Source organism: Ostrinia furnacalis, unplaced genomic scaffold (genome assembly GCF_004193835.3).
Source record: "Ostrinia furnacalis isolate ACB-3 unplaced genomic scaffold, ASM419383v2 OfSCF2039, whole genome shotgun sequence".
Classification (NCBI taxonomy): Eukaryota; Metazoa; Arthropoda; class Insecta; order Lepidoptera; family Crambidae; genus Ostrinia; species Ostrinia furnacalis.
This window is the reverse complement of record NW_021132278.1, coordinates 714,748-728,432: the sequence shown is the minus strand read 5'-3', so window position 1 is coordinate 728,432 and position 13,685 is coordinate 714,748. Positions and strand designations below refer to the sequence as shown.

The 13,685-nt window shown below is 40.7% G+C and overlaps 1 protein-coding gene across 1 annotated transcript in view; it reads right to left on the bottom strand.

Annotated features, from left to right (window-relative positions):
• iav (transient receptor potential cation channel subfamily V iav) overlaps positions 1–13,575 on the bottom strand; it is a 24,509-nt gene extending 10,934 nt beyond the window's left edge. Inside the window, exons 1-17 of the mRNA XM_028306649.1 lie at positions 12,735–13,575; positions 10,687–10,823; positions 9,932–10,086; positions 9,370–9,510; positions 8,997–9,078; positions 8,827–8,922; positions 8,520–8,737; positions 8,041–8,266; positions 7,826–7,941; positions 7,506–7,754; positions 6,047–6,198; positions 4,419–4,549; positions 4,037–4,122; positions 3,907–3,912; positions 3,270–3,431; positions 2,526–2,714; positions 365–480 (exon numbers count right to left, since the gene is read on the bottom strand). Coding sequence (XP_028162450.1) covers positions 365–480; positions 2,526–2,714; positions 3,270–3,431; positions 3,907–3,912; positions 4,037–4,122; positions 4,419–4,549; positions 6,047–6,198; positions 7,506–7,754; positions 7,826–7,941; positions 8,041–8,266; positions 8,520–8,737; positions 8,827–8,922; positions 8,997–9,078; positions 9,370–9,510; positions 9,932–10,086; positions 10,687–10,823; positions 12,735–12,745 — 2,273 coding nt within the window. The 5' untranslated portion in view covers positions 12,746–13,575. The remainder of the gene's footprint in view (positions 1–364; positions 481–2,525; positions 2,715–3,269; positions 3,432–3,906; positions 3,913–4,036; positions 4,123–4,418; positions 4,550–6,046; positions 6,199–7,505; positions 7,755–7,825; positions 7,942–8,040; positions 8,267–8,519; positions 8,738–8,826; positions 8,923–8,996; positions 9,079–9,369; positions 9,511–9,931; positions 10,087–10,686; positions 10,824–12,734) is intronic.
• Between the last annotated feature and the right edge of the window lie 110 nt (positions 13,576–13,685).

The window sequence follows — 13,685 nt, the reverse complement described above, 5'->3', positions numbered from 1 at the left end:
TGATGTAGGTACTCGTAGACTAATCTAGTCTTTAGAGATTTGCCGTGAGTGCTCTGAAAACTCAAAAACTGGTATAGGTACATCCATAGAAGTTAGAACAGCATCCTTGGTGGCGGATCCCATAACCAAGGTAAGGCCGCTGCCGCTGCGATGCAAGCTTCTTGCTTAGTGCAGAGACCGCCAGAATAAATTGTACAATGTGACATCTTTGAAATACCTACTTAGGTAGTAACTAAGTAAATACTTTTTTACTTTTTTTTACTTAGTTAACTCTTATTAAACTGTGGCAGCTAATGGGTCATACTGAACATTTATGTAATTTTTTGGAGGACTCTTGCTTAAATAGCTTCAAAATAGAGCTTACTTCAGGGGCGCCTTAGTGGGCGTGGAGATGGACACGCGGCCCCACATCAGCCGCCGCAGCTCCTCTCCGCTAATGCCGCGTCTCCGTAACTCCGCTATCGTCACTTTGCCAACGCGCTGGAAAACATTCCTCATTAACTACTATTTTTGTTTAGACCAGAAGTTCCTACCGTATGTGGACTGTCGCCCCTTTACTTACTTGAAAAATTGAGTGCCCCTTTTACATAGGTTAATGCGAGTTAGGCTCGGCCCGGTTTTCACCAAAGTGGAGAAGAGAGATGTGTTTAAATAGAATACCTAACCAATCAAATTTCCGAACCGAAGCAGTTTTTCAAACACCATCTTCTCTCCGCTTTAGTGGAAACCGGGCTTTATAGGAAAAAACGCTATGTGCATGGGCCCTTAGCTTCAAAGGCACCGCGAGCCGGTATCCGAGACATAGCAGGCTCTTTTGGCACGCGCCGCCCGAGCGCTTTTGTAAGCCGTGCGACGCCGGTCGCTTGTCGGCCTCTGTCAAGTTTAGTCAAAGGAACCGCGCGTATCCGCCGGCTAGCGGCTCGGCGTTTGTTTGACAATAAATTATTTAGAAACGGAGTCAAAAGACAGCCGCGCTTACATTATATTTGTAGAATGATCATGACTAAAATCAGTATACTATTTCCTACTTAATTACAACAAATTACTTAACCTTTAACCGACGACGTGATTTTTTTGTCACGCCGTCTGCGACGTGCGTTCTGTGGGACCGCTATACCGTTTACTCGTTTATTTTATATTTTTTGAGAACATTATATTACAAATAAAGATACGTATAATTTGTGAAGAATCAATGTATATTATTTATTTAAATATGGCTAAAACTTTTTTGACCCTTATTTTCATTGAAATTACACTAGAGTTCAATAATACCTATATAACTTGTAAATTTTAATCAAAAGAAGAAAAACTATACTCCTTCCTAAATTTAGTGAACGTAATGAATAAAATAAAAATAAATGACACGTACATTACATGCACAAAAAAAATTTTGACGTAGGGTAAACATTAGGCAAAATCAGGACATTTTTTTTACCGCATGTCAAGCATTTTCGGTATGCATAGGTAACACCTGTAAGATAATTTCGTTTTCAATTTAGGTGGACTAAAATGTGCGTCTTTTTTGCAGCTGGTGCAATGAAATCAGGCTGATTTGGCATATCAGAGCCTAGAATACAGGTCACTGTTTGCTTTACCACCCGTTTCGTGGTATTTTTTTACAGAATACCATCTTTTACAAAATTATATGTCCTAATATCAATATAACATTAGGAAATGTCTTTTCCTAGGTTTTGGTGGCCCAGGATCCATCATTTTTACGAAAAATGAGTCGTCTAAAACAAAAACGCAAGTCTTAGTATGGTACAAAAAAGTCACGTAGTCTGCGACGTGCGGTCCCACAGACCGCTGTTGAACTTTAAATCGAATTATCTTATTAAAACTGCCCTCATCAATGTAACCACTACCTGTAATGGCGTTTGGGCAACTAAACTCGAAGGTACTGAGATGCTCGGGACACGGGAGTAAGTAGAACATTGCAATCCAGAAATTTCAAAAACCGGAGCGGTCTGTGAGACCACACGTCGTCGGTTAAAGGTTAAATATTAATTTAGAAAATAACAACTCAGCTATAGCAAAAACCTTGCTACGGATAGCGCTATCAATCGGCAAATCTGGAAATCTTTGGGGGACGCCTATGTTCATCAGTGGACGTCATGCGGCTGAAATGATGATGATCTACTTTCCTTTCCGCTGCTTGGCCCGGGTCTTGGCCTTGGACTTGATGACCATGACGGCGCGCTGCTCGCAACTTCGAGCCCGATGGAGATAAGTACTCCTGGAGGAAACTCGAAATTCGGAGCCCGATAGAGATGTACTCCTGGAGGAAACTCGTATCTCGGAGCCTGATAGAGATGTACTCCTGGAGGAAACTCGTATCTCGGAGCCTGATAGAGATAAGTTCTCCTGGAGGAAACTCGTATCCAATGACATAAAAACATCTTAGCTCGTATCTCGGAGCCCGTTGGAGTTACTCCTGCAGGAAACGGTGTGCGTCCTTTTGGCCCACGAACCGTTGCCCTATGTGCAGCAGTGAAGTCCTGTGGCTGAAATGATGAGAAATCTACCTTCCAATTAGTAAGCGCGCCTTTCCGCTGCTTGGCCCGGGTTTTGGCCTTGGACTTGATGACCATGACGGCGCGCTGCTCATAGCGGGGGTCATCAGAAGGCCCAAGCCCGATGGAATACTCTTGCAGGAAGCGGTGCGCGTCCTCTTGGCCCACGGACCGTTCTAGGGAGACCACTATTTTCGCCCACTGGAAAATTGGGAATAAATTACTTCTTGAAAGGAGGTGCAACCACGAGGCGGTGTCGAAGCTTGAGGTGTTGTGATTGACTGTAACTTACAATCAAACACTTAAGTAATATCAAACATTTATAGCTGAGGACCGAGGACGACAGTTGACACTTTCAGTGGGACGTGGGGAACAATGACAAAATAACAGTTCCCGGGAAGACGCATGCCGTAAGTACTGTACCTACTTCGGGATAGATCTACGTTCAACAGTAGGTACAGTTAGCGTCAAATAGTTCGTGCCACCCAAACTCAGATCATTGATATGATCTGAGCACCCAAAAATAACCTCGGAGCTTCTGAACGCGTGTGGAAAACCAACACTGAAAGTCCTTCAGACTCTTTAACTCCAATTTACTCCAGGGAAGTGGTGGCTACTTTGGGTGTCACGAAGTATTTGACGCTAACTGTACTACAAGTGGCGAACATAATGCCGTACTTTACATACATACAAACAGCCAATTATTGGGCCAAACAGTAAAATACAAAAGGTATCCAATTTTCTCCAAATATCTACCTGCTTCACCCACTCCTTCTCCGACTGCTCTATGACGTGCGCGTACGTGTTGCCCATCATGGCGATCAACATGTTGAGCAGTAGGATGGGCACGAACACCATGAACACCGCGAACACCGTCTTCGTCAGGTTCGGGTATGTGGTCTGGCCCAGCTCCGTGTACTGTAGGAGAGTTTATTTTAAAGAATAGTCCCGAAATGCTTGTGTTACATGGGATTACCACAATAGTAGAGCTGTCGATGTAGAGTCGACCCCCTTCACCGACAACACAAAGAAAGTCGCAGACAGCATAAATTAAAAAAGGTAAGAGGATAGTTTACGTTTTTGACATAGAAAAACAAAAGAAGCGACTTTGAGCACAAACAACACGAAACATCCACAACTTTTTATTTCAGAATATCTTCCACCATATTGTAGGTACGGTTAACGGCATGAATACAGTTCACAAAATCACCACGCAAAAGTACTTAGTAAACTAATGACAAAACACTGGGAGTACTGGGACAGAGAAACAATTTTAAAACATCACATAGAGCGAAAGCCACACATAACCCGACACCATAGGTAGGTATCACCTCTAGATCCTGTAGACTTGACTCTACATGAGTCGCTCTCGAAAGTACAATTTTGAACCTACCATTCCCTGCAAAATTAATGGATAATTGAACTGAACTGAAATAAAAATAAATAATATAAAGTAGGTTAAAATAAACCGGATTTAAGATTAGAGTCTAAATTAAGATTTGAAGTTTTAGCAATAGACTTACACTGTAATCTCCTAAGGTAATTTGAAAGAGAGCCATCCAAGTGCTGGGGTAGCTTGAGTATAACGTCGACTGCACATTAGGGAAGCCTGTAGAAAACAATACATTTTACCTAATATCATTTACAAGATTTTAGTATTTATTTTTTTAGTAGGTACGAAACGACACAGTTTTATCTGGTTTGTAATAATTAAAAAAATACATGCAAGAAGAGACGAAGAATGAATTTCATCTTGCACGACAATCACCTACCCCTACCTATGTAAATATTGTTCAAGTGACAGGACCGGTTGTTGTGGAAAAGTCCAGCAGTATAAAGTAAGTAGGTAGACGTCATTTGGCTGAAACGAACAACTTTGGTATTAGTAGTAAGAGATTTAGAAACCTTTGTACAAGAAGTAGAACGACTGTGAGAAGCCGAAGAGCACGATGCAGTAGATGATGCCGAAGGTGAACATGTCTCCGGTGATCATGCTATAGATCATCGTCACGAAGGGCCCGGTCAGGCGCACGGCACTAATGGAAAATTAAAAGTAAGATATTATTAACCAGTGGCGTGCGGTTGCGTACCTAACTAGCTACAGGGTGCCCCATGGCATGGCAGAACTGGCAAAATGCCACGGGCCCCCGAGCCGAGGGTTTAACCTTTTAACAATCATAACATAATCAAATTTTTCATTGTTTTTGAACTTTAAAACAACCGAATAAGGCTCAAAATATGGTTGAGTTTAATATTTCCACTGCCTTTTAAAGGCTTAGCTGGATTTATGATAATTGGTAGTACTCATTTACCTACTCCATTCATGAGCTATCGCTCCGTATCAATCATGGCAAGTCAGCAGGCCACGGCCCCCCCTCTCCCCTCAATGAATTTGCCACGGGTCTCTGATGGTACCTACCTATAGACTAAAGTAGTTACTAAGCCACTGATATTAACATAAGTAGATAGACGCTAGATTAGATAACATAAATAACTGGAAGAGAAAACAGCTACTTACCTGACCTACATTTCATTCTTTAAATTATCATGATGAATAGGAACTAAGAGTGTATTGTTGACCTTTATACAAGTAGGTAAGTGAAACTCCAAGAAGTGTGACTCTCTCATATTGAAAAACAAGTTTTCTTTCAAAAATATTATGGTATTTTAGTCTCTATTGTGCATGGTCATCCTAGTCAACCCATTCACTGTTCAACACTTGTTCTTCTTGATCTTGAGTCATAATTATTATGTAAAATTATTATTTTTACCAGACTGTGCCAGAAAGAGGGTTATGTTTTTCATTTCCATTTTACGTGGAGTTTTAAACTGTTAAGTCACTTTTATTTCATAAATGTTTGTCGTAAAGTGTAGCAGGTACGATTATGAGCGCTACTTTTTATTACCAGTGATGACGTCACCAACACGTCAGTCACGTCTCCAGTTGTTATTTATTATGCATGCAAAGGTGAGTGACGAGTGTCACAATTTGAAAATTATAAATAACTTGAAAAAATCGAACTGCCTAAGGCGGGAATTGAACCCACCACCTTCCGCTTGCCGGGCGACTGCTCTTCCAACTGAGCTACTTAGACACTGGATGAACGCGTCGAAATTTTCAAGTGTAATACGCTGTTACAGCCAGCGTTCGTTCAAGTTATTTATAATTTTCAAATTAGTTTGAGATGCGACTCTAAACGCTAAAAATTTAATCACTGAGTGTCACAATATCAAATTATCAAGTTACGTCATAATATGCAAAGTGTTTATATAGTGTTTATCTTATCTTTTAGTACAGAATAAGAAACACCCATTTATTAGTGGCGTAGGTACATACCGAGGCCCGTGGAAAATTCTGTGCTCGGGGCCCTTGGCGCATAACAAGGGTTTTTTTATCTAGGTATTTTTCAGGGGGCCCGAAACCACGATTAGGGTCTTTGGGCCCGTTGCAATTAGCCAGCCCTGCCATCCTATAGTTACGCTACTGACCCATATATCAAACAAAACCTTAATGACAAGCTGAAATTATTTACCCAGCAAAGAACATAAGAAGGAACCATGAGCCTGGCAGTAGGAAGATGAGGATGGCCTCTTCAGTGTTGGTTTGCTGGGAGAGCCTCGCCGGGATGCAGGCCAGGAGAAGCAGGTTCGAGGCCAGGAAAATGAACTGTGCTGGCTCGTGGATCTGAGGACAAGAAATATACCTGCCTAACCACATTTAGAAGAGAAGTACTTATGTATCTTTTGCGAGTAGGCAGACATGAAAGAAAGTTGTGAGGAGCTGGAAGAAGGTACTAAAATACTTTAATGACTTCATTTATCATCATCATCATCTCAGCCATAGGACATGTACGTTATTTTTATATACCCGATGTACGTATTTATACACTGTATACCTAATGATCACGTCGGGCGTATTCATACACTGTATACGTAATGATCACGTCGGGGTCACCAATGTACGTTAATTTTATATACCCGATGTACGTAATTATATTGATATACGTTATGTTCAGGTATATTACTGTTAAGTCCACAAAACGTACGTCAGAAGGTTGGAACAGTAAAACATGTGATTTCTTTAAAGGTGTATTTGCGACTAAAATAAAACTGGCGGGCTCATACGCTCTGTTCATTCATGGAGTTAATTTATTACTCTGATTAATGTGTACCTACATCATCCCCCTCCTTATACAAAAAATAAAACACAATAACACTTGATTGAGTAAATAACAAAATAATGAATATTTGAAACAACATTATAAAACAAAATTCTATGTCAATTAAAAATATCTAGAGACAATACGCTCAATCAAATTGTGCACTTGGTCCATTGCGAAATTACAAGCAATGCACAAGTTTAAGTAAACAGTAAAAACATAAGAAAGTTGTATGTGTTTTATTATATAATATAAAAATGTCAAATACAAATTACTAAACATCAATAAACATCTCAGAAACAAAATAACAAAAATGTTTTGCCAAACAAAATACAATAAATCAATTTTAATAAAGAGTAAAGTAAAAAATCATGAAACCATGTATAAAGTAAGTACATAAAAATACAATATTAAATTAATAAACTAATAGCTAATTAATAATACGCATAATAGTTATACTGTTCCTTGTATGTGTCGGCGGCTGAGCCCGCCAGTTTTATTTTAGTCGCAAATACACCTTTAAAGAAATCACATGTTTTACTGTTCCAACCTTCTGACGTACGTTTTGTGGACTTAACAGTAATATACCTGAACATAACGTATATCAATATAATTACGTACATCGGGTATATAAAATTAACGTACAGGACATCCACTGCTGAACTTAGGTCTCCATGTTGTCCGGTTGGTAGCGGCCTGCGTCCAGCGCCTTCCTGCTACCTTGACATCATTAGTCGGCAATAACTGATACCTCTACCTACCTAACCACTTAGTAACTTTCTAGTTAAGCTGAACTCCAATTCTACATAATTATTATTATAAAAGGCCTTACCAATGTCTTAAAGTAAGCAACCATCCCCTGGTTCTTGATCTCGTCTCCTTGCTGCAGTATAATGTAACACAGGGTGCTGCAAATGGTGCCCAGTTCGCAAGCCAGGCGGATCCCACTCCTGGCATCCGTCACCTCCAGACCCCAGTTGGGGTGGGCGTCTGCTTCCCCGCTGCTGTGTCGAAGGTACACGGAGACGGAGAGGAGAAGCAGGTGCAGCATCAGGATCATGAGACGCTTGAGGAACTTTTTCTGTTGGAAAGGGAGCACATTAAATCACCTGGTCATGGAATTTAAAAGCGAATGGTAAAAGTGATACATACCCTTGCAAACGTCTTCCACTTTTCTTCAAGCAGTCTTTGGATGATGCCTCCATCTAACATGTTTAGATGCTCTTGTTTTGTACCGTTGAGAATGATGAACAAAGCTGAATTCCAGTCTGAAACCAGAAACAAAAAACATGTGGACTTTCCTGATGATTAGATAACCAGGCCAGGCCATATAATTGATAAAGTCTTTAAAGTACTTAGTTACTTACTGGTTTTCCCATCTGGCAGTAAGGTGTCTAAAGCATTTAAAGGATAAGCAGAGCAGGTGATGTTAGAATACCGCCAAAACTCCCTGGCTGATAGCTCCAGCATCTCCCTGAATACAGAAGCACGGCCAAGCTGGCAAGCCAGGGTGAGGGGTGTGAACCCGGCTTTGTTCATACGCCCATTACTTGCAGGCACCTTCGGGTGACGTAGAGCATATCCGAACATATCCTGGATTGCAAGGAAGTTCAAAATAAGGTACTCGTAACTCCTCCACACCACACAAAACAATCTAGGTATCAGCTATTATTTGGTATCATAATAATAATATTATAGTCCTTTCATACTGGACAGGACAGTGTTTAAGCACGGTTTAAGTTAGAGTCACTAAAAATATAACTTTTAAGTTTTGGGTGAAGCCTTTGACTTTGATTTGTGTTAACTCACAAGTTATAGATCGTGAACTTTCTTCTTTCTATCTTACCAGTTTGTCGCAAACTACGACCATGTGTAAAATCATGTTCCCAAAAGAGTCTTGGGCGTCAGGATCTGCCCCAGAGTCCAGCAGCAGATTATACACTGCTTCGTTGGCGCAGCAAGCTGCCCATGCAAGTGGATATTCCCCAAGGTACGCCAAACCTTCGTAGTTCGTTTGTCTAGTAGGAGGTACTCGTTGCTGATCGCGTGGAAGGAAAAAACTACCTAAAACCATACACAAAATCTTCAGGGTCTTTTCCAGAATGTTCAATTCTAATAAATAACCGAGACCAAAGTTGCCAAAAAGTAATTACCGATGGCTCTCTGCATCACATCTGCTCCAGCCTCCACCAAGTCTTGGGCCAATTCGTTGTTGCTGTACGCTATTGCCAGGTGTAGGGAGCTAGCACCTGTTCCGATGTTAAGGAAAATTATAGCAATTCTTAGACGTAAAACATGATTAATTTACCAGATAGTTGTTTACCTAGATATTCCTCTCCTTCCACAACATCTGAAGACAGTTTTGGAAAACATTTCACCAGAGTCCTGGCAAGTCTGGTGTGAATCTGAAATAACAATTTATATAAAAAAAAATTACGGTACATACGTAATATCTGGCTACTGAACTGACCAACAATATACCACGACTGAGATCAGGTTACAATCGAAAATAAGATTTAATAACAATAGAAACGAAGAATAAGAAACTAGTTCATATGATTACCACAGACATAGTCTACCTAGCTGATCTAGCTGTGGACACCGACATGGTATGATGATATTTAATTGAATGGACCTTCATGATGGATTCTCCTATATCTCGTCGAAGCCATACCTACTTCATACTCTTGCCATACCTTGGTATCGCAAATGATGAGTACGTGCAACAGAGACTCCCCTAGAGCTCCGCGGTAGCACATCTGCCAGCAGGCCATGTGGTCTTCCCATTTGGCCAGGGGATCGTGGGGGGAGAGAGACGCTTCTATTGGTAGGACCACCTGTAAAATATCATCAGTTTACAGAAATAAGACTTTTTGTGTCCAGGTGTCTCGTTTATTTAACTAATGGGTTATTTAATAAAATGTTAATTGCTTACTACCTATCTGTTTCAAAGAAAAGGAGCTTTAAAACGCGAGCACATTACTCGTATCTTCTTTCTCGGCCCCTCACTGCTGAGGATCGCGACCACGTATGTATAGTATTCCTCCACAGACTGAGGTCATGAGCTGTGTGGACTGCTCGATGCAGATTTCCGCCCACCATCCTCCTCACCGCATCTGACCATCTCGTCGGTGCCCTAGCCCTGCCTCACTATAGCTTATTATAGGTAGGTGGAGTTTAATACGAGTTCGCATGGTCATTAAAAGGTGGTTTTTAAAAAATACGTCACTCCCAGCTCCATCCATCTGCAATCTTTACCTGCTCCTGGTCTCGGAACTTCCAGCGAAGGTACTCGGCGCGGTTGATGACGCGGCCGCGTCCTCCCGCATACATGTACGCGGCGAACTCCTCACGAATCAGCTTCTCCGCTGCCACCATGCCGCCGCGAGCGTACGTTTCGAGCAATAACCCACCTGAATCACAAGGAGTTAAGTCATATATTCCTCTAGCAATGACTTTCGCCTGCGTATAGGTACTATAATATCACAGAGCATTGAATCAATCACCGTGCTCTGTGACTGTGACTAACATTATGCAGCGAATTAAGTGACCAATTCATGGGTAAACTACTCCTCTGCCGCTAACCGCCATGAGCGTACGTTTCGATCAATAAGCCCAACTGATGAACATGGAGTTCAATCATAATGTTCTTATTTCCAAACCTAAATAAATAAACGCGGAAACTTCATCTGCACGCTTCATGGTCATCCTACAGTCTCTACTCTCCAAATCCACAAATCTCCAGTAGCTTCCTTGGCTACTTAGGCATCTTTAATTTTAACTGTATGGGTGGGACAAAACCGAAAAGACAAGATGTCGTCATATTTGATTGTTTGTCTACTAAACATTGCGGCATAATTAATTCCATAATAACAATAACAAACCAGCTGTTGCTGATAAGGGAAAGTCAGAAAACATTAGAGTAATTAAGTAAACCTCCTATGAAAAATTAAGTTCACCAGCAAAAAAGATTGGGAACTTTAGCCTGGAATGTAAAAACGTGCCAAACTCACCCTTTTTATAATCCGCAAGTTTATACAATACAGTGTGTTCCTCTGTATTCGGTTGTGATATGACCCGATCGAGCACCGAACCCGCGGCCTGCACGTCTCCCGCAGAGAACAATTTGCTAAGGACGCCGCCCATTTTTCTGAAAAAACACGTCGCCAGCTGATGCTCGATAATCGAATTTTGAGGTGATTGTTTGTTCAGGATTCAGGAATTTAATGCAACAGCCACCCATTAGAAAAATCACCAGACGATAATATTGCCGTAATGAAACAGCAATAGTGCAGCGTCATCACAGCACGTGATTAAAGAATTCCGGGTTTTTTTACTCATATGGCCACCCTACCTATCTACCTAACTACTGCCACATCGCCCAATCCACAACCTTCTCTTCTCTTCTTAGTCGGGCACTTGGTTATGGTTGCGCTGACGAGGATACCTACACGGTGGGGGTGTTCGACGATGTCATTTCCGAAGGTAGCTCTCCTAGCGATGTGCTTCCATCTCTGGGTCATATCCACAATTTTACTGTATTAGTCCAGTCAATGAATGCCTTAACGACGGTGTAGAGAGAAATCCGTGGAACACAATTTCTGACCTCGGGACTTTATTTAGCCTAGTTAGGTGGTGAACATAGCAAAAGTCCCCGCCCTTAGCCCTTGAGCCGGCAGGGAGAGGGGGGTTTAAAGGTACCACTTTTCGGTTTTTCGCTTAATCCTCGGAAACTATGCGTCCTAGTGACATGACTACTATGAACCAAAAAAAGTTTATTCAATTTGCTACAGGCGAGACCGTCAAGTTTTTCTATATCTAGTATAGTTTTTGCGGCATTTACTCTAGAAGGTCTGTAAAATTGGAAATTTAATTTTTGTCTTACATGTTCCTATCAAGAGAAAATCGACTAAATCAACATTAAGCAAAAACTATAGACATGCGGGAGCATGTTAAGCCTAGTTCCAGGGAGGAGACTGCACCGTGCGTATATTTAGACGAACCAATTGGAGCCACTTTTGACTCCTCATCATTCAAAAACTACTGTGCATTAACTCTTCAAATTTGGCTCATGTATTGAGACTTGCAAGATATACATCAGCTTTAAATTTCATAAATATACCTCAAACGGTTATTTAGGTATTGACGTTCAAAAATCGACATTTAGAACACTAAAATCTATCTATCACCTGTGAAATGTTAAAATTTTCTGGTTTTTTATTTGTTCCTTTGTATTTACATAACTACATTTCTGGATGCCAAATTTGAACCTTCGAGGTCATCTGGAAGTGGTTAGAATTTGGTCTATAGGTCAGACATGTAGATTTTTGGACGTCAATACCTAAAGAACCGTTTGAGGCATATTTATGAAATTTGAAGCTGATGTATATCTTGCAAGTCTCAACACATGAGCCAAATTTGAAGTGTTAATGCACAGTAGTTTTTGAATGATGAGGAGTCAAAAGTGGCTCTAATTGGTTCGTCTAAATATACGCACGGTGCAGTCCCCTCCATGGAACTAGGCTTAACATGCTCCCGCATGTCTATAGTGTTTGCTCAATGTTGATTTAGTCGATTTTCTCCTGATGGGAACATGTAAGACAAAAATTAAATTTCCAATTTTACAGACCTTCTAGAGTAAATGCCGCAAAAACTATACTAGATATAGAAAAACTTGACGGTCTCGCCTGTAGCAAATTGAATAAACTTTTTTTGGTTCATAGTAGTCATGTCACTAGGACGCATAGTTTCCGAGGATTAAGCGAAAAACCGAAAAGTGGCACCTTTAAACCCCCCTCTCCCCGCCGGCTCAAGGGCTAAGGACGGGGACTTTTGCTATGTTCACCTCCTAACTAGTCTAAATAAAGTCCTGAAGTCAGAAACTGTGTTCTACAGTTTTCCATCTATAATGCTTTATTGACTGGACTATATTATTTCAGTACAATACTTGTTTTTAAGCTTTGGTTGGTTTAATTTCATTACGCACGGCTCTGACTATAATAAAACCAGTTAATAGTCTAATCAGATACTTAGGTAAATCTCTATAATTATTTATACTTACGGAAGCTTCATATCAGAGTCTGATTTACCAGAACTCTGTCTGTGTGATGATTAAACTTCTCTTCCACACTTCACGCTCTGTCCGGAAATTCATCACGGTACAAAAAACCACTAAAGGTTACCAAAACTAGGTCAATAGGTACGTCTTACATGATGTAAAACTAATTTAGGTCTTTTTTTTATCAATGACGCATCAAAAAAGATTGTTCCAGCTTAAGTGAATTACTTAGGTAGGTCAGTGATACCGAAGATGACACCATTCATTTCACTAATTAAATTAGTCTGTAATTAACTGATGGTAAAAGTAAAAGTCCCAGCAACTGTAACACTAATTGTTTTAAGGAATAACATAATTTTAACTATCACAAATAAGGCTTGAACTCTCTAATTTTACTAATTAACTGAAATCACTGTTGTATTCGCTTATTGTTTGATAAAAACAAAAGATTAACTGCAAAACAAACTGTTAACTCTACGCGGTAGATAAACAACTGTCTTCGCCATGGCAACGAGATCTTTCGATAATAATAAGTACAGTACCCTGAGCACTAAACTCTCGGAATCGTATATTGTGCTTCGGGTACAGTCACAGAACACATTTCGCGCACAGTTCGCGTTATTGTGGTTCGCGTCTGTCAAGGTTATTGACCGTAAGTTCATTGACCGTTACATAACTATCCCAGTTTAGCCTACCTTTCATGGTGATTTCAAATCACAGATGTGCAGATAATCTGTCAGTACCATAATTTGAAGGTGACCTAGAGGTTGACTGCGGAGGGGGGGAGGGGGAGAATGGCTTCTGTTATCAAAATGCGAATGTAACTCTGTCTGTCTGCTACGCTTTCACGCTTAAACCACTGAACCGATTTTGATGAAATTTCTTATTTGTTTTTTGAAACGGACGCTCGCTGAAGTTTTTCTGTGACAAACAAAGCGAGCGAAGCCGCGGGCA